The sequence below is a fragment of the Staurois parvus genome, unplaced genomic scaffold (genome assembly GCF_062004578.1).
Source record: "Staurois parvus isolate SC_StPar_1 unplaced genomic scaffold, SC_StPar_1.0 ptg000106l, whole genome shotgun sequence".
NCBI classification, from domain to species: domain Eukaryota; kingdom Metazoa; phylum Chordata; class Amphibia; order Anura; family Ranidae; genus Staurois; species Staurois parvus.
This window is the reverse complement of record NW_028317902.1, coordinates 4,741,364-4,768,174: the sequence shown is the minus strand read 5'-3', so window position 1 is coordinate 4,768,174 and position 26,811 is coordinate 4,741,364. Positions and strand designations below refer to the sequence as shown.

General features: G+C 42.6%; 1 protein-coding gene across 3 annotated transcripts in view; it reads left to right on the top strand.

Annotated features, from left to right (window-relative positions):
* The window catches only part of SLC35A3 (solute carrier family 35 member A3), a 90,817-nt gene that overhangs the window by 52,507 nt on the left and 11,499 nt on the right, over positions 1 to 26,811 (top strand). For all 3 annotated transcript variants that reach the window (XM_089671509.1, XM_089671507.1, XM_089671508.1), the window contains 3 exons: positions 8,872 to 9,076; positions 14,654 to 14,808; positions 20,623 to 20,745. In XM_089671509.1, coding sequence (XP_089527635.1) covers positions 8,890 to 9,076; positions 14,654 to 14,808; positions 20,623 to 20,745 — 465 coding nt within the window. In that variant the 5' untranslated portion in view covers positions 8,872 to 8,889. The remainder of the gene's footprint in view (positions 1 to 8,871; positions 9,077 to 14,653; positions 14,809 to 20,622; positions 20,746 to 26,811) is intronic.

The following is a 26,811-nucleotide window of genomic DNA, read 5'->3' as shown; positions in this document are numbered from 1 at the left end:
GTGTCAGTGGGAGGAATTGCGCCCCATCATTGGTGTCAGTGGGAGGAATTGCGCCCCATCATTGGTATCAGTGGGGAGAATATTGCCCCATCATTGGTGTCAGTGGGGAGGAGGAATAGTGCCCCATCATTGGTGTCAGTGGGGAGAATAGTGCCCCATCATTGGTGTCAGTGGGGAGGAGGAATAGTGCCCCATCATTAGTGTCAGTGGGGGAGAGGAGCGGCTGCTCCTTCCAGTTCAGCCACTCGATTTTCGCGGGGCCGCTTGGCTCCGCCTCCTCGCCGGTGATTGGTCGCCTGTGTGCCTTTCCAGCTGGAGCGTGCGGAGATAATGAGCTGGGACAGGTATGGGGAGAACTCTAAAGAGATAAAGGATCTTGGGTAAAATGGACATTTTCACCGTGATTCTACACAACCCCGCCAGTGGAAGAGAAGATCAGTTGTGCATTAGACCAGTGAGGTGAGCGAGCATAGGTAAGTAGTTAGCGTAGTATAGATCAGATATGGAGGCCGTCAGCTTGATGCCTAGGTATGGGATAGCATGGTGGGGCCACGAAAAGGGAAGAGCTTGTTGTAGATGTAGGGTCTCTTGAGGGGAGAGGGAAATATTCAGGACTGTAGATTTTTGGGGATTGACTTGAAGACTTGAGATAATGCCGAAATCGTGTAGGAGCCAAAGTAGAGGCGGAACGGAGGTAAGTGGCGAAGTCGTGAAAAGAAGTACATAGTCTGCGAAAAGGCAAAGTTTGTGGTGAGACCCGCCAACCTCTAGGCCTCGTATATCCGGGTTGGCTCTTATCAGAAGGGCTAGGGATTTGATTACTAGGGCGAAAAGGATTGGGGAGAGTGGGCATCCCAGGCGGGTACCACCGGCTATCGGTAAGGGGCCGATTTATGTCCCAAGTAACAAACCTGAGCTGAAGGAATTCTTCTTGCGAAGTGAACTAGCATGGCAATTTTCGTCAACCCTTCTCATTAGAAGATGATCCTGTCTAGGTGTTAACCTCTATGGATGGCCTGGACGTCTCTGTGAAATGATTGCAGTTCCAACTTTGTTAAATGTTGTATCACTTTTGCTACAGTGTTCTGACTGATAAGTAAAGCTTTGCTGATCTTCTTTTAGCCTTCACCTTTTTTGTGTAAAGAAATTATTTTCTTTCTCGGGCCTTGTGACATTTCTCTTCCATGTGGTGCCATTGCTGCCAGCATGAAATGGAAGGGATTTTCTTTAAGTAATGCCCTTTTATAATCACCTGTCTGCTGTACACCTGTTTAATGAATAATTAGACTCACCTGTAGTTGAATTCTTGTTAATTAGGGTTTTGTTGTGCTCCTAATGCAAGCCATAGATGGGTCGAAAATCGGCCGATTTTTGAATTGTTAGTTGGTTAATAGGTCTGCCGTTTTTCGGTATTTTGTCAGATTTTTTATATTGGTAAAGTTTGAAAAAAATCGGACGATTTTGCCGATCGGCCGATTTTCGTGGCAATGATGGGCAAATCGGCCAATCTTTTTACCGATAAAAAATCTGCGCATGAGCAGTGACCTGCAAGAGGAAGACAAGAAGAGGATGAAGAACAGGAAGAATTCCAGTCCGTCAAAAAGTATCTCTGCAGAGAGCTCCGCTATTTCTTTGACAGTTCTTTGACATTTATAGCGGCTGCAACAATGTATCTATTTGTTTCCGAATAAAAACATCTGTATCCGAAATGGATACAAATAGATACAATGTTGCAGCCGCTATAAATGTCAAAGAACTGTCAAAGAAATAGCGGAGCTCTCTGCAGAGACACTTTTTGACGGCTGTAGATGGGATGAAAATCGGACGTTTTTTTTTTTTCTATTTTACCGTTCCTGGTAACGTCGGACGATTGAACGACCGATTTTTCGTTTTTTTAAAGAAAAATCGGTCGTTTTTTTCCCCATCTATGGCCTGCATAAGACTTTCATTGGGGTGTATTTATTTTTACAACATGATCTTGAATGAATTTGTTAGGAAAAATGGTTATTTGTGTGCAAATTAACATTTGCAATCAATGGCCCGATTTGTGGGAGTATTTTGTAGTTTAGTGTCCCATAGAAAATGTTGATTCTGAAAGGAAAGTAAAGGTTTTCTGACAAATCTGTTGGGGTGCACTCATTAATGCTGAGGTGTGTGTGTGGCAATGGCTGGGAATGGGTTAACATCTAGGGGCAATCAAAAGGTTAACTGTGTGCCTAACAATGTGTAATATGTGCTGGTATTTCTTTACTGTATGGCTGTTTTATTCTCTCAGCTTTGCAAGATGGCAATACCAAGGGCTCAAAAATCAGTGAAGACCTGGCTTGACCGCACCGAATCCTTGGGCTGGTAACAGGCTATAAATTAAAAGTCAGCAGCTACAGTGTTTGTAGCCGCTGACTTTTATTTATTTTTTTTTTTAACTGACCAGAGCTCCCTTTTTTAAACCTCTTTTGCCACCTAGCTGCCCCTTTAAATAGTGCTTATTACGTTGGAGACATAGCGTAAGGATTTGCCACTACATAGCTTGGTGTCATCTGCAAACACAAAAATGGTACTTTTAAATTTCAAACTCTATATTCTTTATAAACCGTTTAAAATGTAAGGGTCCTAACACATTGAGACTTGTTCCATGGTTCCTATCTTTCAGAATGGTTTCATCAAATTATTTCTGTCTTGCGGTTAGTTTTTCCCAAGATCATGACTTATGAGACCCGATGCTTGACTTCTATGAAAGGAACAAGTCTGGGTTTTCTGCTGTGAAAATGTGTGTGACTAGCTTGAATTGGGTATTAGCGTACTCCATTTGGTTCTTTAATTTAAAAGCACCTCATCGGGATCTTTACAAAATGACCTTCATATGACCATGTACTGTAGATCAAGGGTTGGCAACCTGTTGATTGTGATCTACCTGTTTATTGTGACCAGTTGACTGAAGTTTGCACCCTCAGCTTGTCAACTCCCCTGTTCACAGATCACCAAACACCATGCAGTCCTGTATAGGCAATAGGACTTTTTCTGATTGTAGCTGCGGAGGGTGCAGATGGTCACATTAGCTGATATGTTCTCTGCAGTCCTAGGCGGAGTGATATCAACTGCACTCCGCCTCTTTTTACTGCTAATAGAATCCAGTGCGGCATCAGAAAACAGAAAGGAGAGCTCTGCTTTGTACTTAAAGTAGACTTTCCTCTCTCCTGTTATTAAATTCTTCAAGTCAGTGTGTCTTATACAAGCAGGGTGGAATAGTATAGGGGGCTAAGAAAAGTAAGGGCTTGTTTACAGTTGTGGTTTGGGTAGCTGTAAAACCCCACAATTGAACTCTGTTTTTAAGCCCCCCTCCCCCCCAAACCGGACAGCCTTTAGTTGCAGTAGCCAGTGGTATACATATGTCGTGGCCACAGTAGGAATTACATTGTACACGATGCTATGCTTGGCAGGTGTAGTTCCTGTCAAGCGTGACCCACTAAGGTGAATGAGGCCACTCTGCAAGCTTTAAAGCAAGCAGTGAGGGGTGGGGGTGGGGGGGTTGTAATGCATCCTCACCACCTGTGTTAACCCCTTGGACCCAGGGCAAGCACGCAGTTGGAGCGCTTGCAGAGTGGCCCCATTTACTTCAATGAGTCAAGATTGGCAGGCAATCAACCGCGGGGTTTTAGCACCCCCCCCCCATCCTCAACCTCATGTGTGAATGATCTCTAAGGGTGCCAAAGCCAAATACAACTAAGGGCTCATTCACAAGTGCAGTACAGGCGCTGCTGCTCCTCTAAAAGCGATCAGAGCATGTTTGGCAGGTGGTAAGGAAACGATAAGTGAAATAGATTTTAACCACTTTAAGTCCGGACACTTTCACCCCCTTCCAGTCCAGGCCAATTTTCAGCTTTCAGTGCTATCACACTTTGAAAGATAATTGCGCGGTCATGCAACACAGTACCCATATGAATTTTTTAGCATTTTTTGGAGACAGATAAAACTTTATTTGGGTGGTATTAATCACCACTGGGATTTTTATTTTTTGCTAAATTAAATGAAAAAGTCCAAAAATTTTGAAAAAATGTGTTTTTCCTGTGATTGGTCACAGCTTGTCACATGGTACAAGGCTGTTGTGAATAGCCTTGTGCCATGTGACCTCTGTTATCATTCACAGAATTCACAAGTAGTAAGCAATGATGTCAGGAAGTGACATCTTATTTACTACTATGCATGTGATCACTGATTGGCCAATCAGTGATCACATGAATCGGGACCTAACACAGAGGTCCCGTACAGCGATCGGTGTTCGGACACAGTGAGCACCGGATCGTGGTGCCACGCGCTCCCAGGGAGTGTGCACAGGTAGTGAATGCAGGTGACATTTAGAAACGTCAACCTGCTCCGGCTCTGCTCCAGTCTGGCCGTTTATGTACGTGGGCCGGACGGAAAGTGGTTAAATTAGACGGTGAGGGGGGGAACTTTGTGTCCGGATATCTTTGATTTCTCCCATGGTGTTCAGGTAGATCCCCACCTCTCTAAAGTTGCCTATCCCTGGTGTTGATTATTTGGTAGACCCAGTTTCAAAACTTTTTTTTGCTTTCAGGCAGTCCCACCAAATGTGCCTTAGCCCTGGATCACACTGAATATGACTTTGAAATCGCACTACTTCACTTGAAGCAGCGCCATTTTAAAACCACAGGTCAGTACAGAGATGTTCAATTCATATCGACCGCGCAGGGCAGGTATTTTTTTTTTTCTTTCTTAGCTTTAGCCCTGCTGCGGGCAAGCAGCAGGGCTCACCTGTCAGGTGGAAGCATTCGGAAGGCAGCGCTGCCGCCCAAATGTTTCCACACAGCCCACTGTGTTACCAGCCCCATCTGCTCCCCTTCTTGTCCTGACCCGGAAGTGATGTGACGTCATGTCCTGGTCCCCGTTGACAAAGCATGTAATGCAGTTCGATGTGCACTGCATTATTAGATCTAGTCTTTTAGATCCTGGATGTCTCGAAAAACAGAAACTGTCACCAAAAATCACCACATAGGGGAGTTTTTGTCCCCTATGTGATGAAAAAAAAAACTGTTTTTTTTTCTATTTTTAAAAAATTAAAGAGGCCCAAACATTTAAATCCCCAAAAATGTTTCAAGGCCCCCCACCCCAACATATGTACGCATGTACAAACGTAAAAGCATGCTCTGGGGCGCCTGCGTATGAAAACAACAATTGCGATACACGTGTTACATATCACCGCACACAACAGAATGAGAGCAATAATTCTAGCACCAACCTCCTCCGTAACGCTAAACTGATGACCTGTCAGGGGCTTTAATAGCGTCGCCTATAGAAAATATAGAGTACTAAAGTTTGTTGCCATTTCACAAGCGCACGCAAATTTAAGGTTTCATATGGTGGATATCTATTTGCTCCATGCAACCTCGCCTTTCATATTTTACAAAAAAAATTGGATAATTTATTGCTTTGTGTGCCCTAAAATTAACTTAAGTTTTTTTTTATGAAATGTTGCGTTTCCAAGACCTTTGTGATAATATCGTGTAACATAAAAAATTGGAACTACCGCTATTTTATTCTCTAGGGTCTGTGATTACATAAAACTCCAAAACATTATATATTTTCTGAAATCTTCAGGCCTTAAATAATTTTTTAAATATGTGCAAAAAATCCAAAAACTGCTCTGGCAGCAAAAGAGATAAAGGATAAGCCGGACACTCACCTTTCCTGACAAGCACCCAATCAGTGCTCATTACACTGCAAGGTCTTTACCCTCCCTGATAGCCCCCGGGTGCTGGGGACAGGCAGGGAGGGGAGGAGGAGTTGTACAGTGCAATGTTAAAAATATTAAATGTTTAGGTCGCCATAGAGCCCCTTTTGTTTTTAAAAGCCCCAGGCATTACTTAAAGCACCTCAGATTTAAATATAGTTTGGTTAAAAATGTTTTTTTTTTTTTTTTTTTTTAATCAGGACAATTAGATTGGGGCACCGATTTTGTCCTTTGGACAAGTAGTTTTTTCAAAAATTTCCACACCCTTGCAGTACGAACTTTGGTGTGACCTGCCTCACATCTGTGTGACTTCATGCACAGATGTCTATGCAAGTCATACCTGAAATTGTCAAAAATAGCACAGGAACTATTTTCAAAATTGGTGCGACTCCGATGAAGTCGCACAGATTTCAACAGTCCCATTGCCAAGAATAGGGTGCGACTTGTCATTCGATTTGGAACTGTCAAATCGCATGACAAGTTGCGATCTGTGATGTATACAGTTTTTATTTGATACACTGTTTTAATAATACTCTGTTTTATTATTATAGGCCAGTGATGGCGAACCTTTTAGAGACTGAGTGCCCAAACTGCAACCCAAATCCCACTTATTTATCGCAAAGTGCCAACACTGCAATTTAACCTTGAATATGCAGACCAGCAGCGCAAGGGGGCAATGTTCCACTGACCACCAGCGCAAGGGGGCAATGTTCCACTGACCACCAGCGCAAGGGGCAATGTTCCACTGACCACCAGCGCAGGGGGCAATGTTCCACTGACCACCAGCGCAAGGGGGCAATGTTCCACTGACCACTAGCGCAAGGGGCAATGTTCCACTGACCACCAGCGCAAGGGGGCAATGTTCCACTGACCACCAGCGCAAGGGGGCAATGTTCCACTGACCACCAGCGCAAGGGGGCAATGTTCCACTGACCACCAGCGCAAGGGGCAATGTTCCACTGACCATCAGCGCAAGGGGCAATGTTCCACTGACCACCAGCACAAGGGGGCAATGTTCCACTGACCACCAGCGCAAGGGGGCAATGTTCCGCTGACCACCAGCGCAAGGGGGCAATGTTCCGCTGACCACCAGCGCAAGGGGGCAATGTTCCACTGACCAGCAGCGCAAGGGGGCAATGTTCCACTGACCAGCAGCGCAAGGGGGCAATGTTCCACTGACCAGCAGCGCAAGGGGGCAATGTTCCACTGACCAGCAGCGCAAGGGGGCAATGTTCCACTGACCAGCAGCGCAAGGGGGCAATGTTCCACTGACCAGCAGCGCAAGGGGGCAATGTTCCACTGACCAGCAGCGCAAGGGGGCAATGTTCCACTGACCAGCAGCGCAAGGGGGCAATGTTCCACTGACCACCAGCGCAAGGGGGCAATGTTCCACTGACCACCAGCGCAAGGGGGCAATGTTCCACTGACCACCAGCGCAAGGGGGCAATGTTCCACTGACCACCAGCGCAAGGGGGCAATGTTCCAGTGACCACTAGCGCAAGAGGGCAAAGGCTTTTTTTTTTTTTGTGTGAATGAAGTCTGCCCCCTGAATGTGATTACTGTGTAATAGCTGAAAGAGTGATCACATGATCGAGAACCACTCTGAATGACCGTATCAGAGCTGTCGGTCAGGCCTGAGTGCTAACAGCACTGAACCGTGTTGAGCTTGTAGCATTACAGATTATCTTTCTTTTGCTCCATGCCATGCCATTCAGCGCTGAGAGGAGAGAAAGACAAACGTGTAAAATCTGGGTTGCTCTAGCCCAGTGTTTCTCAACTCCAGTCCTCATGGACCCCCAACAGGTCATGTTTTCAGGATTTCCATTATTTTGCACAGGTGATTTGATCAGTTTCACTGCCTTAGTAATTACCACAGCCGTTTCATCTGAGGGAAATCCTGAAAACATGACCTGTTGGGGGTCCATGAGGACTGGAGTTGAGAAACACTGCTCTAGCCCAAGCTTACACAGGGCCGAGGACTATACTTATTCCTAAGTGATAGCACTGGGCTGATTTTCTGAAATACTAAGCTGTGCTTCAGGTTCCTGTGCCACAAATCAGTTTGGGTATTTTGTTTATTCACTAGGAACTACTTCAAAGAAATTGACTCTCCATGTAGCTAAGAAGAAAAAAAAATGTATGTCTGATTTACTTTTACATTTGCATTGCCAGAAAAATAACTGTCAAAAAAACTGTCAACTAACGTACGCAGGTTTTTCTAGTATTTCCAGTATATCTGCTTCTGCCTGTTTTATTTCAGTTTTCCGTTTTTTTTTTTTTTCTCTTTTCTTTGTTTTTTTTTTTTAACTGGATTCTTTATCTGATGTCAGTGTTATCAACCTTCCCTATTAACGTATGTTCAGCATTTATTGATCTTGTAACATTCTTTGAACTTCTGTGAGTTTAATTTTCTTCCGCGTGATAATGCATCACTGCCTGCCTGGATTTTGGAGAAAAGTCTTGCAGTAAATAATTCAAAACATTGGTGATGTGCCAAAATCTTGCACAAAATACTCTGGTAACTGAAAAGAAATATATGTTCAAAACTCTCCAGCACTCATAAGCATGGTCGCATCTACATGTCAAATGATAATCTCCACAGTAATCTATAACTGGAATGCTCCACTGATGCAGTCCTCCTCAGACAGGGGAATCTTGACAGAAAACTGTAATACAAAGAGGAGGGCACAAGCGCCTAGTGCATTACCAATGACCTTTCTTGAAACCAAATGCCAAAAACATACAGATGTGTTAGAACGCAATCAAACCACACCAAAATATTCAGATCTAGCAGTAGGGCTGTACCACCTGACCCAAACGGTCTCAAATTGAATTTGAAGGCTTGCGCTTTTTGGGGGGCACTCCTACTGTTCTGTTTAGCTCTGAAGAAGGGGGAGCTTCACCTAAACCCCGTAAGCCTGCCATTTCAAGAGACTGTTTGGGCCGGGTGGCACCACCCTACTACTGGATCTGAATTTAGTAGCGTTGTTTGCTTACATTCTAATATGTTCTCTGTATGCTACAGATAATGTTATATGTATGGTTTTGGCAGTCTTCTGCAAATCATTGTATTTATTGTCCCAGTGAGACATTTCTTACAACATTGTGTTTTTCCTTGCTTGTAGGTCTGTCCAGATAGCACAATGACATCCCATCTGAAGTATATCTCTTTAGGCATCCTGGTGTTTCAGACTACCAGCCTGGTTCTCACTATGCGCTACTCCCGCACGCTTAAGGAGGAGGGTCCCCGGTACTTGTCTTCTACTGCTGTAGTGGCTGCTGAGCTGCTGAAGATTGTAGCATGCATCTTTTTGGTCTACAAGGACAACAGTAAGACCACTGATTCATCCTTTTTTTTTTTTTTTTTCTTTTCATATATACCGTATTTTTGGCTCCATAAGATGCACCTGACCATAAGACGCGCATAGGTTTTAGAGGAGAAAAGCAAGAAAAAAAAATATGGACTGCAGACATAGTACAGGAGATGACCAGAGACTGCGGACACAGTACAGGAGATGACCAGAGACTGCGGACACAGTACAGGAGATGACCAGAGACTGCGGACACAGTACAGGAGATGACCAGAGACTGCGGACACAGTACAGGAGATGACCAGAGACTGCGGACACAGTACAGGAGATGACCAGAGACTGTGGACACAGTACAGGAGATGACCAGAGACTGTGGACACAGTACAGGGGATGACCAGAGACTGCGGACACAGTACAGGAGATGACCAGAGACTGCGGACACAGTACAGGAGATAACCAGAGACTGCGGACACAGTACAGGAGATGACCAGAGACTGTGGACACAGTACAGGGGATGACCAAGAGACTGCAGACAGTACAGGGGATGACCAAGAGACTGCAGACAGTACAGGGGATGACCAAGAGACTGCAGACAGTACAGGGGATGACCAAGAGACTGTAGACAGTACAGGGGATGACCAGAGACTGCGGACCTTTAGGGAGGGAGGGGGAGCGGGTACCAGAATTTGACAGGTACCCGCTCCCACTTCCGCGGAGGTGTGCTCCCTGTACTGTGCGCACCTGGCTGTGACAGCCGGGTGCCCACTGCACATGCGCGAGAAGCACTGCACTTTGTGAATGGCCCGGCATCTTCTGGGACCTGTCATGTGTCCCAGAAGACGCCGGACCATTCACAAAGCGCAGCACTTCTCACGCATGCGCAGTGGACACCTGTCTGTCACAGATGCTGGCGCGGGAAGACTGCGCAGCGCTGGACCGAGGAACAGGTAAGGTCCTGCATCAGAGAACAGCTGAGCGGCCGGCCTGGTATTCTGACATGGTGGCGGCGGAAATACCGGACCGGCCGCTTTATTTTCGCTCCATAAGATGCACTGACATTTCCCCCCCCCCCCTGTTTGGGGGGAAAAAAGTGCGTCTTATGGAGCGAAAAATACAATACTTTTTTGGAGTTTTCCACATAATATGATAGAACAAAAAGCTAATGATTAGAATACATAGACAAAGACATGACAATAACATACAGTATCAGGGAGGAATCTCTTCCCCACAGAGTTCCACTAAAGCTTCAGAAATTCTTGGGATCCATTGCCTTCATCCTTTCTTTGGTGAGGTGGTACACCTTCATCCTTTCTAGACGTTTGATGCCCAACTCCGAGCAGATAAAAAAAAGATCCCTTCCTGTTGGGCTGTGCCTGCATTGCAAAGGTTAATTTCTCATTGTGTCTAGGGGACTCTGGTGGGTGGCACTCCCCTGCGATCAGGTGGTTGACTTTCACTCTGTGTCTTCATGCCCAGTGCAGGGCTATGGACCCTGCTGTGGTCCTGATGACTTTAGGACTCTAGACCGGTGGAGTGTGGAGGTGCAGAAGCTGTAGGAATTAGTCTAGCTGCAGGGAGGAGCACGGTAATAAAATCTCCTTTTAAGGATAGATTCACACACAGTGCACACTCCCACTGCAAGACAAGATGCCTTAAATCCATTTTGACCAGTTCACAACACTGTGTTGCAGTGGTGTGGGCTGAAAAAAGTGTGGCCTGCCTTACTTTAACCACCTCCTGCCTGCCATATAGTAATATGACGGACGCAAGCTGCCTCTCTCGTTCTGGGAGGACGTCATATGACGTCCTCCCATTCTTACCGCGAAGGTGTGGCTCCCGGAGCGCGCGGCGCTCCGCGGCGCGCTGTGTCCCTGGGACACAGTGGATCACCGATCCACGGAAAGAGCCAAAGATGTCGGCTCGGTCATGTGATCAGCTGTGTCCAATCACAGCTGATCACATGTAAACCGGGAAATGCCAGTTATCGGCATTTCTCTCTTCTCGAGCTGTCACGCTGACAGCTCGAGAGGAGAGCCAGTAATCGGCATTCTGCGGAGGGGACATGTACACAGATCTTCAGAGCACTGATGATCAGTGTGCCCTGATGATCAGTGTAGCCCCAGCAATGCCACCTGTCAGTGTCCATCAGTGCCAGCAGTCAGTGCTCAACAGTGCCACATCAATGCCATATATCAGTGCCTACCAGTGCACATCAATGCCACATATCAGTGCCCATCTGAGCTGCCTTTCCGTGTCACCCATCAGTGCCAGTCAGTGCCACCTATCAATGCCAATCAGTGCTGCCAGTCAGTGCTTCTTATCAGTGCCAGTCAGTGCCGCCTAACAGTGCCAGTCAGTGCCGCCTATCAGTGCCATATATCAGTGATGCCTGTCAATGCTCACCAGTGCCACCTACAAGTGTCTCATCAGTGCCACCTATCAGTGCAGCCTATCAGTGCCCATCACTGCAGCCTCATTAGCACACATCAGTGAAGGAGTAAAATCACTTATTTACAAAATTTTATAACAAAAACTAAAATTTTTTTTTCTAAATTTTCAGTGGTTCTTGGTTTGTTTAGGAAAAAATAAAAAACCCAGTGGTGATTAAATACCACCAAAATAAAGTTCTATCTGTCACAAAAAATGATAAAAATTTCATATGGGAACAGTGTTGCATGACCGCGCAATTGTCATTCAAAGTGCAACAGCGCTGAAAGCTGGAAATTGGCCTGGGCAGGAAGGGGGTGAAAGTGCCCAGTAGGCTTGTGGTTTAAGAAAAAAACGTCAACAATGCAATGTGCCAGGATTGATGAATCAGCACTGCCTTCACCACACACCATCAGCTGATGTGAATGGACCCTTACTGTTTCCCTAAGCATAAACGAGTAATTAACCCTTGCAGTGCTCCACTGCAAGGGATAATTTTTTTTATTTTTTTTTAAATCACGCCCTTAATTAATATGCACTGTTTAATCAGTGATTTTAGAGTATGTCAGTCATGAATAAGGCCAGTATGACTGAAACACTTTGACGTTTGTGGCTTTTTTTTTTTTTCTTTCCCCCTTTTTTGCAATCCCTGGTTGCAGGAAAGACAATCACATATACTACAGCTTTCCAAGTCATGTGTTTTACTTCATGTCAGTTCCATGCCAGTTCTCCTGTTCCCCATGCAGACATCCATTTTTGGTTACTTCTCTCAAGGGCTTGATCAAATTTGTTAAACAAATATACACAAGGAATTTGCCATGTGGTAAGTAAAAGGCTGTAGACCTTGGAATACATGATTAGCTGCAAACACGTATAATGTAAACAAATGAGCATAGCCTTAAACAAATTGCCCTTAACCAATAGCAAAACAATGTCAACATTTAACGAGCAAGGGCTTGCAAATTATTACGTAGATTCCCTGACTGCGTGACTGCTGTAACGTGTCTTACCAGAACCTTTCACTTACAGAGACAAATAAAGGTTTGCTGACAACCTCTGATTGCTTTAACAATCCACAGATGTTTGCTGGAAAGGAGCATTATCATGGGCATGAATTACTATGACCTCTATGCCTGTGTAAAGGCACCTTTACAGTTTACATCTGTGATCGTCCTTTCGGTTTTTAATCCCAAAGGAAAAGGAATTGCTCCTTAAGTCTATTGTTCTATACAATATGATATTAACTTGTGTGCATATTAAAAGAAAATCACCTGCATCAAGATACATTTTTTACATGTGTTGACTAGAGATAATGACAGGAACAGGTAGATTTGCTGAAACGAACAGCTGATATTGCCATGTGAAACCAGTTTTAGGGCACCCATAAGCTTGAGGTGACTTACAACCAGTTTAGGGAACGCTGGAAAGATTGTGGCACTATTAAGAGGAAACATAAGTATTATGAAAGCACACTCCAAAATTCTGTGTTTGCTAATCTACAATCCCCTCCCCTAAACAAGCAACTGTATTTGGATTAAACATAAAACACTCAGAAAAGACAGCGCTCACAGCTAAATTCATTTAATGCATAACCCTCTGGCTGCATGTAAATAAAATGCATATAAAATCAATAAAACCATGCACACTGTATATAGTACGGATAAACCTCAAATTAATTCAGTGGCCATTAAAACAAATAGTGCAGAATCATACATATATAACCTCTCTCAGTGATATGAAGTACTGGTGCTTAATAAAATTCATATGAATCCAAAAAGTCCATAGCAATAATATTAGGGTGCATCTGAAACAGAAATGTGCCACAACGGGCATTAGGTGCTGAGTGCATTTCTGGTAGATCAACGGGAATTTTTCTGTATATATAAAGAAAATGCAGCGCTGTGTGATGTTACTATATTTTTCTGTGCTCACAAACTCTTTAACCCCTTTAGTTACTGTGCTTGGAGTGTGCATTGAGCGCTGTCAGCATCGGAAACCTTTTATCTATAGATGCATATATGCGGTCACTCTACATTAAAGCCCACCCACTTAGAGGCTGCATTTATGCGTAAGGTTGGTGGGAAGTGATTAAAAGGGGAAAACAGGTAAATTTACATATATTGCAGAAATGTACTGCAGTTTGTTTTTCATTTGACTGACAGTTCAGCTCTGTTACTGACGTGAGGCTGAGCTTGTACATTGAGCTGGGCATGCGCAGCTCAGTGTACAATACTAAGAAGACTGTTGGCAGGCAGTAAAGGACCTTTTATTGCAGAAGAGACATTGAGGGAATTAAAAAAAAAAAAAAAAAAAGTTGCTGTGTCACTTTTATGGCTTTAATCCCACTTGTTAATGTGACCTACAACAAAAACTACAGGTCCTGCTCAAGGATCCACCAGGCTTTCTTGCATGACAAATCTCTAGGAGTGCCAACAATGACAGAGATCTTTCCAGCTCAAAACATTCAATAGGAAAAGGAAGTCCTAAAAGTTGCACATCACAACAGAACCCTGTGAAGAAGTATATGACATCCTCAGCCCGGGGTGAGACTGTCATACACTTCCTCACAGGGTTTTGCCACGATGTACAACTTTTAGGACTTCATATCCCTTTTGTTAATGTGTTGCACCAAATTCAAGAAGCACCTGCGACACTTTCACAAAAGTGGAGTTAATTAAGACCAACTCCTTTTTGGTGTACATAAAAAGACCCTGGCACAGGCAGATTTTGTGAAAGTCTCGCTAGCATTCTAAAAGTGGTTCAGTACATCAAATTCATGTACTAGTTCCAGACAGGTTCATGAATTTGGCACACGCTGTGCCACTTATAGAACACATGTAAGACACTTTTACAGAATTTGTCTGTACAGTCTTATAAATTCCAGGGATTGTCTGTTCTGCGATAAAAGGCTATCTGCCAGCAATTTTTAAATAAACCTTTAGTTCCACTTTAAATGTTTTTTGGGCTTTAATATCCTTTATAAGGACTTCACAGATTGGTGATCAGTGATATCTGCACATACCTTTTCATCAGACTTTTTCTGTATGGTAGAATAAGGAGAGGTAAAGATGCATAAAGTGAAGTAACAAATGTCGACAAACTGGACTGAAATATGCGAAAACCCTTTGAAGTTGCTTGTATCATTTGTTGATGTTGGTTTGTTTTGTAGGTTGTAATTTGAGAGCCTTGAATCGAGTCATTCATGATGAAATTATCAATAAACCCATGGAGACCCTAAAGCTTGCCATACCTTCTGGGATCTACACCCTGCAAAATAACCTTCTGTATGTTGCACTGTCAAATCTTGATGCAGCAACTTATCAGGTAGCCTTATTGTACAGTGTATATATGTATGTATGTATAGTCATGTGAATAAGTAAGTATACCCCAGAGAAATTTGTTTCCTTTTCAACATATTTGAACAGGCAAACATTAGTCCTTTTAAACAAGGTCTACAGATAAAGGTAATATACTTTAACTTTGAAGATTAGTTAAACATTTTAATTTGAAAATCAGCAGGGACAGTACTTTTGACGAGTATCTGTGACAGGTCCAGCAGCTTGTATTAACCCACACAGATGTGATCTGGTGGTAGGAGAGGAATGACGGTTTCAACAAACATAGCAGTCCCCAGTGCAAGGGGCACTTTTCATTCAATGTAAGTACCATCCCTGGTGCCTATTTAAAAAAAAAAAAATATATATATATATATATACATACAGTATGGAAATACTTATTTGATCCCCTGCATATTTTGTGAGTTTGCCCACTTACAAAAAAATTAAGGGTCTTTAATTTTTATCATAGGTGTATTTTAAATGCTAGAGTCTGCATATCAACCAAAAATCCAGAAAAACACCTGATACAAATGTTATAAATTGAGTTGCAGTTCAGTGAGCACAAGAAGTATTTGATCCCCTACCAACCAACAATAATTCTGGCTTCCACAGACTGGCTATGTGCTCATGTGGTACACAGATTAGTCCTGTCAATGTGAAGGTCCGGCAGCCATTTTTGTTTTTGGTCAGTGCTGCATTAACTCTGCATTACTGTTGCTTATATTTACGTTTTTCCATGGAATAAATACTACCTTTTCAAAATTACTGCGCTATGGGCACCTCTTGTTTGGCTCCTTTATGGAACTATTGAATTACAGAGCCTGGCCCATATCAAGCAGCCAGAGGAGGGAATCCCTGTCACACAGGCTGCAGACCCATCCATCCTTAAAGGGGACCTCTGGATGAGCTGACCACTTACCCAGTCCAAAGGTTTTTCTGCTGTTCTGTTTAATACCCTGAAAGAGGATTACCACACGCTCGGCATATCCCGTTCCCTAGAGTGGACCTTGTTGGATATATTTATATGCGCATATTCAATGTGCATCTGGTGAGTGTGCAATTTCACTATACCTTCAAATGCACATCCTGCTTGCATTGTCCTTCCATCCAGGCTTGCATTTGCTGTGCAAACAAAAGCTGTGGTAAAAACACACCACGCTCAGCTCCCAAAAAAAGTCCTTGAACTTCTTTGGGATGTAGTGAATGCCCCCCCCCCAAAAAAAAAATACTATGTGATCCAAATCAGGACTTTGACTAGTCAAGTTCATAACACTCTATTTCTTCTTTTTGAGCCATTTCTTGGTGGATTTGACAGTGTGCGTTTGATCATTATCGTGTTGAAAAATAAATTAGTGGTTGAAGTTTACCTTTAGAGTAGATAGCCTCACATTCTCGTCAAGCACTCTTTGACATGGTGAATTCATAGTTTAATCAGTAACTGCAGGCTGCTCAGGCCTTAAAGCATTAAGCAACCCCAAACTAGAACATTTCTACCACCATGCTTCAAAGTTGGTATGAGAGGGTTCTTCTGAAATGCCAAACATATCCAGTGTTAAGGTAGCCAAGCAACTCTCTTTGATTCATCAGCCCAGAGCAAATTGTTCCAGAAGTCCTGGTCTTTTTCCCATATGTTAAACGGCAAACTGTAGTCCTTCTAATTGTTCTTTTTTTGTACAGCAAAGTTTGTTTCCTGGCACAGCTCCAATGCAGGTTAAATTGGTGAAATCTCTTTCTGATTGTATATTATGTGCTTTGACACCAACTATTTAATGAGTTACCCGCAAATCCTGTGATTAATGCCTCAGTTTGGGCAATGTATGTTGCAGTTTTCCATTGAAGCAAGATATACTCAATTAAGTTCTCCTTCTAGCTCCCTTATCACTGCTGTTTCTGGGGGCAGGTGACTGCTAATTCAGAATTGCAGATGCACCAAAGCCACCGGTCCCCTACAGACCCATTACACTGAAGTCATTCCTCTTCTGAATCATGAAAGGACCCTGCTGCTAGACAGCCAGTAGGAAGTGTTTACATCACACAGTCAGTGACATGGGCCCTCGAAAAAGGACCCCCTTGGAAGTAAATGGAAGAGGGAAGGCTTGGAACTTTGGTGTTGGGTGACAGCGGTCTTATGTTCTTTTTTGTATGTTTACAGTGAACAGTTGAGGGAGGGAGGGGCTAAAGCGGCGTTACACCCAAAAAGGGAAGTTCTGCTTTAAAGATTGGTCCCCCGCTCCCCATTAAGGATTGGCACCAAATTTTTCATGTACCTGCTCCCACTTCCGCTGCGATCGCCTAGGCGATCGGAAGTGGAAGTTGTCCCCCTACCCTCCCTCCCTGAAGTCTTGTGGGACACGTGACCGGCCCCAGAAGATAACGGGGCCATTCAGGAAGCGCAGCGCTACTTGCGCATGCGCAGTGGGCACCCGGCTGTGAAGCCGCAAGCTGTCACAGCCGGGTGCCGACACTGAAGATGCCGGCGCCTGGAATACAGGACGGCCAGTTTTTGTAGCTGCTGACTTATTTTTTTACAGAGTGAGTGGAAATCCGCTTTAACAGTATCCTGACTTTAATTTTGGAGTTATTGGAGACTTCTAGTGTCAGATGATCAGCTTTTGAACAGATGTTTGTTATGTAGGCCACATATAGAATATTTTCCTTATACTACAATGATGCATTTCAAATAATTTTCCAGTCTTTTAAATCCCTTGACAGACACATACCCATCCACAACCTACTTCCTGAGAACCATAAGAAGCTCTTTTGATCTTGGCATGATGACGCCACACGTATCAATAGTGAAGAGAACACTAGACTATATATTTTAGATAAATTTACCTTTGGAACATATTATATGCTCCATCCGTATTTAGGGTGGAACATGTAACATGTTCCAGGTCTTGCCTCCTCTCCTCCTGATTTCCCGCCCACCCTTCTCGGGACAGTGGGCGTGCGGATCTTCCCACCGCATCCTCTGTCAGAATTTAAAGACCGTGCAGCCATGCAGGGCTTCATTAACAAGGCTGCCTTATTCATTCTTAGAGTTCTATGAATGAATGAACTACAAGTATCATCATCCATTGTGACTGACGACTTGCAGTTCTCAATGAACTACAAGAGTTCTGGTGAGCGCTCTTATAGCTCATTGATTTTTCCTGCCAGTAACTGTGTGCTCATATGAGGTGACAATGAGAATAAATACACCATGTCAATTTTATTCATGTATAGCAGCTTGATCTACAGGCATTGTTTGATTGAAGACATTGTTGTCTGTTCACATATGTTGAAAAAGTCAACAATTGAGATGGGGTATTATACTTTATTGCATGACTGTGTGTAATAAAGTATATATATATATATTTATTTATTTATTTTTAGCCCTGAAGGAGGTGCAGTCTTGCAAAACATTTAGGACTCTCCTTGCTGTGTTTGACTTCTCAATGTGCTAACCAATTTTTACGTCTTATTGTGTTCATGCACTCTTATTTTGTTAAACTTCTGCTTGAGATAGATATTCCACTGACCCTCCTCTAAATATTCCACTGACCCTCCTCTAAATGAACAGCTGCTTGTTCTGAAAATGTTATACAGTCAGGCCCATAAATATTGGGACATCAACATGATTCTAACATTTTTGGCTCTATACACCACCACAATGGATTTGAAATGAAACGAACAAGATGTGCTTTAACTGCAGACTGTCAGCTTTAATTTGAGGGTATTTACATCCAAATCAGGTGAACGGTGTAGGAATTACAACAGTTTGCATATGTGCCTCCCACTTGTTAAGGGACCAAAAGTAATGGCACAGAATAATAATCATAAATCAAACTTTTACTTTTTAATACTTGGTTGCAAATCCTTTGCAGTCAATTACAGTCTGAAGTCTGGAACGCATAGACATCACCAGACGCTGGGTTTCATCCCTGGTGATGCTCTGCCAGGCCTCTACTGCAACTGTCTTCAGTTCCTGCTTGTTCTTGGGGCATTTTCCCTTCAGTTTTTTCTTCAGCAAATGAAATGCATGCTCAATCGGATTCAGGTCAGGTGATTGACTTGGCCATTGCATAACATTCCACTTATTTCCCTTAAAAAAACTCTTTGGTTGCTTTTGCAGTCTGCTTTGGGTCATTGTCCATCCGCACTGTGAAGCGGCGTCCGATGAGTTCTGAAGCATTTGGCTGAATATGAGCAGATAATATTGCCCGAAACACTTCAGAATTCATCCTGCTGCTTTTGTCAGCAGTCACATCATCAATAAATACAAGACAACCAGTTCCATTGGCAGCCATACATGCCCACGCCATGACACTACCACCACCATGCTTCACTGATGAGGTGGTATGCTTAGGATCATGAGCAGTTCCTTTCCTTCTCCATACTCTTCTCTTCCCATCACTCTGATACAAGTTGATCTTGGTCTCATCTGTCCATAGGATGTTGTTCCAGAACTGTGAAGGCTTTTTTAGATGTCGTTTGGCAAACTCTAATCTGGCCTTCCTGTTTTTGAGGCTCACCAATGGTTTACATCTTGTGGTGAACCCTCTGTATTCACTCTGGTGAAGTCTTCTGTTGATTGTTGACTTTGACACACATACACCTACCTCCTGGAGAGTGTTCTTGATCTGGCCAACTGTTGTGAAGGGTGTTTTCCTCACCAGGGAAAGAATTCTTCGGTCATCCACCACAGTTGTTTTCCGTGGTCTTCCAGGTCTTTTGGTGTTGCTGAGCTCCCCAGTGTGTTCCTTCTTTTTAAGAATGTTCCAAACAGTTGTTTTGGCCACGCCTAATGTTTTTGCTATCTCTCTGATGGGTTTGTTTTGTTTTTTCAGCCAATGATGGCTTGCTTCACTGATAGTGACAGCTCTTTGGATCTCATCTTGAGAGTTGACAGCAACAGATTCCAAATGCAAATAGCACACTTGAAATGAACTCTGGACCTTTTATCTGCTCATTGTTATTGGGGTAAGGGAATAACACACACCTGGCCATGGAACAGCTGAGAAGCCAATTGTCCCATTACTTTTGGTCCCTTAACAAGTGGGAGGCACATATGCAAACTGTTGTAATTCCTACACCGTTCACCTGATTTGGATGTAAATACCCTCAAATTAAAGCTGACAGTCTGCAGTTAAAGCACATTTTGTTTGTTTCATTTCAAATCCATTGTGGTGTTTTGTAGAGCCAAAAATGTTAGAATTGTGTCGATGTCCCAATATTTATGGACCTGACTGTAGGTCTTGCTGTCATGTTTACTTTCAATACTTTTGTGTCAGTGACTTTACAGAAGCATTTGTGAAAGGATTTCTTACTCCAGCTTCCCCATTCTGCATACTTTCTCTAGCTGGATATCACAGACGTAATAAAGCCAAAGGACCAGCTTAACGACCAAGCAGCAAAGATTTTCAGAAATAGGTTGGCAACAACAGCCCCCATATTTCTCTCATGACAGGTGTACTTTAAGCAGTAATAACACATTGCTTTCTCTAAAGCATACTCTACCCTATGTTGAGAAGGAGAGATTATGGGACAGTGTTGAAAGAGTTGTTCACTTTTAGTTTTATACATACAGAAGGATGGAGCAAGGGCCAAGGGAATAGCCTAATGGAATAAAGGGATTCTGGGTGCGGATCAGTAATCCCCAGATATGACACTACTGCTATTCCATTTTTTTGTATACCAATGGAAATCAATTGTAACAGCCACAAAACTTTACTGAGAAAAATTTAATACTGTTACTTACCCTGAATAAGCTATATTTTGCATTTATTTCTGATATTGATATTTGTATTCGCTTCTCCAGGTAACCTATCAACTTAAAATCCTTACTACTGCTCTGTTCTCAGTGTCGATGCTTCAGAGAAAGCTGACAAAATATCAGTGGCTTTCTTTGTTAATCCTAATGGCGGGAGTAACGCTAGTCCAGGTAAATACTTGATATGTTTAATCTTTTAATGTATGTTTTAGTCAACAAGGAAAGTATCCTACTGGTTTGTGGCATGTTTTACACCAGCTTCCTTTTTCTACATTTAGGGTCCATGCACACTGGCTTAAAAAAAAGCTGCATCTAGGAGAGTTTAGCATTTTGCCTATAGAAGCAGCTAAGGTTCTCCTATGGTGTCCATGCACATTAGGTCGTTTAGAGGCATATTTTAAGCTCTGCGTTTAGAGGCAGAAAAAAAACCTTCTGTTGGTTGGTTTTCAGTAAGAGTGTCATACATGTTGCCAAAATCGACAGCAGATTTTCACTAAATTTGTTCAGCACCTGTAAAGAATTTGAGGATAGGTGAAGTGTTGGTTAGTGCAATATGAAGTGACTTAACAGGAATATACAGTGGTTTTCTACATATTTTTCTCCCTTTCATTATGTTAAGGGTAAAAATATAAGTTTTTATTTTTTTTCTTTCAATCAAGTAGGTATGAAATATTGTCTAAGAATAGTATACTTTCATATGTACATATATCTTAAGTGGAGCATTCATTTATTCCTATGTTTTTCTGCTTTCTTTTTAATCCTTGTTTCATCTTCAATCCTTGTTGTCGATATAAAATATTTAAACACAGCTCAATAGCTTAGGTGAAAATCATACATGACTGAAATATTTATTTCAATTAGTTGTCCCCTTTTAACCAGTGTTCACTTTTACCTGATAGGGAATCACCGACTGTTAAGAAAAACGATAACCAGAATCATGGTTGTAGCCTCAACCATGATCCCCTGCATAACCACTTAAATCTTAGGCCATTTATAAACAGCTTAAAGACAGGAAGCGGTTAATGAAACCGTTTCAGCTGGAAACTGCAAGACTGAAATAAGGAAACTTCTGTTAAAGTAGAACAAAAGGTAAAACTTTTTTACATTTTGGATAAAATACTGGAGGGTATAACCCCTGTCAATTTTTTTTATGCCCATTGTATAGATTTCACTATCTGTACTATAGCCAGAGCAAGAAGTGAGAGGAATCCGTCTAAAGTGAGGGAAATCCCTAGTTGTCACCGCAACTAATGTCACCATTGAAATACCCCCCCATTACTGTTTTGGGGACAGCCTAAAATTTGGGATTTTCTTTAATGTTCATCTTCAGTGATGATGGTAACCATGACAAATAGAGAGGGTGAATCTCCACAGACAGCAATAAAAGCTTGACAGGAGTTCTAATTCTGCCCCACTCGATGCAAACTAAACAAAACGTTTTGCCTCATTTAAATTCCCTTTAGAGATGCACTAAACTGCCAAAAGTATTGGGACGCACGCCTTTACACTCACATGAACTTTAATGGCATCCCAGTCTTAATCCATAGGATTCAGTATTGAGTTGGCCTACCCTTTGCAGCTATAACCGCTTCAACTTTTCTGGGAAGGCTGTCCACAAGGTTTAGGAGTGTGTCTATGGGATAGTCTGACCATTCTTCCAAAAGCACATTTGTGAGTCAGGCACTGATGTCAGATGACAAGGCCTGGCTCACAGTCTCCACTCTAATTCATCCCAATAGTGTTCTATCAGGTTGAAGTCAGGACTCTGTGCAGGCCAGTCAAGTTCCTCCACCCCAAACTTGCTCATCCATGTCTTTATGGACCTTGCTTTATGCACTGGTGCGCAGTCATGTTGGAACAGGAAGGGGCCATTCACAAACTGTTCCCACAAAGATGGGAGCATGAAATTGTCCAAAATGTCTTGGTATGCTGATGCCTTAAGAGTTCCCTTCACTGGACCTATGGGGCCAAGCCCACCCCCTGAAAAGCAACCCCCCACCATCATCCCGCCCGCCACCAAACTTTACACTTGGCACAATGCAGTCAAGCAAGTACCATTCTCCTGTCCAGACAAACCAGACACGTCCATAGGATTGCCAGACAGAGAAGTGTGATTTGTCACTCCAGAGAACACTCTAGAGTGCTCTAGAGTACAGTGGTGGCGTGCTTATACACCCCTGCATCCGATGCTTTGCATTGCACTTGGTGATGTAATGCTTGAATGCAGCTGCTCAGCCATGGAAACCCATTCCATGAAGCTCTCTATGCACTGCTGTTGTGCTAATTTGAAGGCCACATGAAGTTTGGAGGTCTTTAGCTATTGACTATGCAGACAGTTGGTGACTTCTACACACTGTGTGCTTCAACAAAGGCTGACCCTGCTTTGTTATTTTAGATGGCCTACCACTTCATGGCTGAGTTGCCTGCATCTGATGATTTTATGGCATTTTATTCATTTACTACATGTGAGTGTATTATTGCTTCTTAATAAATGTTTATATTAGTACATACTGCACCATGGGAGTGTCCTTTGTTCCCTTTTAAGGATAGAAATGTGTGACCTCCATCACCCTTAAAGGGACCGATCCCTGGCTCTGGTTTGATAATCTATTGAAAGCTCAAAGGTGTTTGATTACTATCACAAGGCTGTGGATTGAAAAAGTGAAGAACCCTTTTGACTATTTGATATCATAAAGCGCATTTCCATGTGCTCTGAGGATAGGAATGTATGACCTCCATCACCCTTAAAGGGACCGATCCCTGGCTCTGGTTTGATAATCTATTGAAAGCTCAAAGGTGTTTGATTACTATCACATGGCTGTGGATTGAAAAAGTGAAGAATCCTTTTACCTATTTGGTATCATAAAGCGCATTTCCATGTGCTCTGAGGTGAGAGTTCTGTGAGCACTGAGGTGGCAGTATATGTTATGTGCACTATTTATCTTGATGGTGTTTGGGATATCAGCACAAGAAGGAAACACATGAATTATGGAAGAATCTTTATTACAAATGTATTGATTTTACATATATGGACTCATTATGGACGTTTTATTCAGCTATGTCACTCTTTTATTTTTTTTGTAGCTATTATTTAGCAGCGCTACGTCACTTATTTATTTTTAATTTGAGTTGCTGTTGTTCCCAGTTGCTTCCACTTTGTTATAATACCACTAATAGTTGACCATTGAATATTTAGTAGCAAGGAAATTTCATGGATGGACTTATTGCACAGGTGGCAACCTATCACGGCACCACGCTTGAATTCACTGAGCTCCTGAGAGCGACCCATTCTTTCACAAATGTTTGTAGAAGTCTGCATACCTAGGTGCTTGATTTTATACACCTGTGGCCATGGAGGTGATTGGAACACCTGAATTCAATTATTTGGAGGGGTGTCCCAATATTTTTGGTAATATAGTGTATGCTAGTTAACTAGGAACTCCTTGTCATATATTAAATGTATAACAAAATATTGTGTGGGAAAATATCTACACTTCATTCAGTGCAATGTTGGGTGGTGCGCTGCACTGCCTCACACTGCAGTTCAGTTTAGGCCAGTGTGCTGCAATAAAATGCACCATGATTGTATTTTATTGCAGCATGCTGCAGCAAAGTGCTAGGCTGCGTTGCAGTGCAAATGGGACATAGGAAATCATTGTTTCCTGTGTGTTCCTGCGGTAACAGACGTTTTACTTTGTTGTAAAACATCTTTCACCACATATAGTGAATTTTTTTTTGTCTTCTTTTTTTTTTGTTAAGCAGTGGTTTAAAGAAGCCTCATAGAACCCATTGATCTCCCCTGTTGCACTGTTGTAGTCTGACAGTGGGAACCCGCCTTCACTGGTTTTACAGCTTGACATTTCAACAGAAGCCGGTGATTAGATTAACTTTTGTTTGAACATACAAGGGTACACACCTACTTAAATTTGTCCGGTTCCTGCTTAGCTGGCCGAATTCCAGTATGTGTATACCCAGCCTAACATTGGCGCCGAAAAAAGTGCTTCGACAGTATTCAACTCCAAAGAGCAGCAACTACACAATTCTTCTCTAAAAAAAAAAAATGGTATAAATCATATGGATGACAACACTCCTGACTGAATGAATGCACAGAAAAAGAAAAGATTTTTAGGTAGGGTTTTACCAATGTACTATAAATGCTTGAACGGAGTCCTTTTGTTGGATAATGCCTTAAATGAGAATATTATAAATACCCATTATGTATATTTCGATAAAAATTTTCCAGTAGTCTGTGCACACATGCCTCTGAACTGTAAAATTATTGCATTCTTAGAGTTGAATTTGGAAAAATAAAAATTTGCATTTTGCAACACTTCAATCCTTAAATGTTCAGTTGTGTGCCTGGTACCGGAAGAAGCACTCTTTCTTACCTAATACCCTACTCCTGCATACTCCCTCCAGGCTGAAAGACCAGCATCTGCACCCTTGTCTCTCCTATGCTCCCGCTTTTGCTTGTCCTCTGTATTGGACATGATGACACCAAGGGACAGTCCACAAGTGAGAGTGTAGAGACAAGGAGAGCGCTGACTGCTGGTAAAATGAGGATCAGGTATTTAAAACTGTTTTTTCCTGTGCAATGGACATAAACAGGCATTTGAGACTTACAGTGGAGGATTTTTATTTCCCCCTTGATAGGCTTTAGGTTTTCAGGGATGGTTGATCTGGTTAACACCCTTTGTGCTAATTCTTTAATTGCTGCTATCACTGCACATAATTTTTTAAAGACACCCATACCCATTAGATGATTATTTCCAAATACAGTAAATTTCAGCTCCTAGTGCAGTTTATTAAAGTAGTATCTTAGCATATACAGTCAGGTCCATAAATATTGGGACATCAACACAATTCTAACATTTTTGGCTCTATACACCACCACAATGTATTTGAAATAAAACTAACAAGATGTGCTTTAACTGCAGACTGTCAGCTTTAATTTGAGGGTATTTACATCCAAATCAGGTGAACGGTGTAGGAATTACAACAGTTTGCATATGTGCCTCCCACTTGTTAAGGGACCAAAAGTAATTGGACAGAATAATAATCATAAATCAAACTTTCACTTTTTAATACTTGGTTGCAAATCCTTTGCAGTCAATTACAGCCTGAAGTCTGGAACGCATAGACATCACCAGGCGCTGGGTTTCATCCCTGGTAATGCTCTGCCAGGCCTCTACTGCAACTGTCTTCAGTTCCTGCTTGTTCTTGGGGCATTTTCCCTTCAGTTTTGTCTTCAGCAAGTGAAATGCATGCTCAATCGGATTCAGGTCAGGTGATTGACTTGGCCATTGCATAACATTCCACTTCTTTCCCTTAAAAAACTTTTTGGTTGCTTTTGCAGTATGCTTTGGGTCATTGTCCATCTGCACTGTGAAGCGGCGTCCAATGAGTTCTGAAGCATTTGGCTGAATATGAGCAGATAATATTGCCCGAAACACTTCAGAATTCATCCTGCTGCTTTTGTCAGCAGTCACATCATCAATCAATACAAGAGAAGCAGTTCCATTGGCAGCCATACATGCCCACGCCATGACACTACCACCACCATGCTTCACTGATGAGGTGGTATGCTTAGGATCATGAGCAGTTCCTTTCCTTCTCCATACTCTTCTCTTCCCATCACTCTGATACAAGTTGATCTTGGTCTCATCTGTCCATAGGATGTTGTTCCAGAACTGTGAAGGCTTTTTTAGATGTCGTTTGGCAAACTCTAATCTGGCCTTCCTGTTTTTGAGGCTCACCAATGGTTTACATCTTGTGGTGAACCCTCTGTATTCACTCTGGTGAAGTCTTCTCTTGATTGTTGACTTTGACACACATACACCTACCTCCTGGAGAGTGTTCTTGATCTGGCCAACTGTTGTGAAGGGTGTTTTCTTCACCAGGGAAAGAATTCTTCGGTCATCCACCACAGTTGTTTTCCATGGTCTTCGGGTCTTTTGGTGTTGCTGAGCTCCCCGGTGCGTTCCTTCTTTTTAAGAATGTTCCAAACAGTTGTTTTGGCCACACCTAATGTTTTTGCTATCTCTCTGATGGGTTTGTTTTGTTTTTTCAGCCTAATGATGGCTTGCTTCACTGATAGTGACAGCTCTTTGTATCTCATCTTGAGAGTTGACAGCAACAGATTCCAAATGCAAATAGCACACTTGAAATGAACTCTGGACCTTTTATCTGCTCATTGTAATTAGGATAATGAGGGAATAACACACACCTGGCCATGGA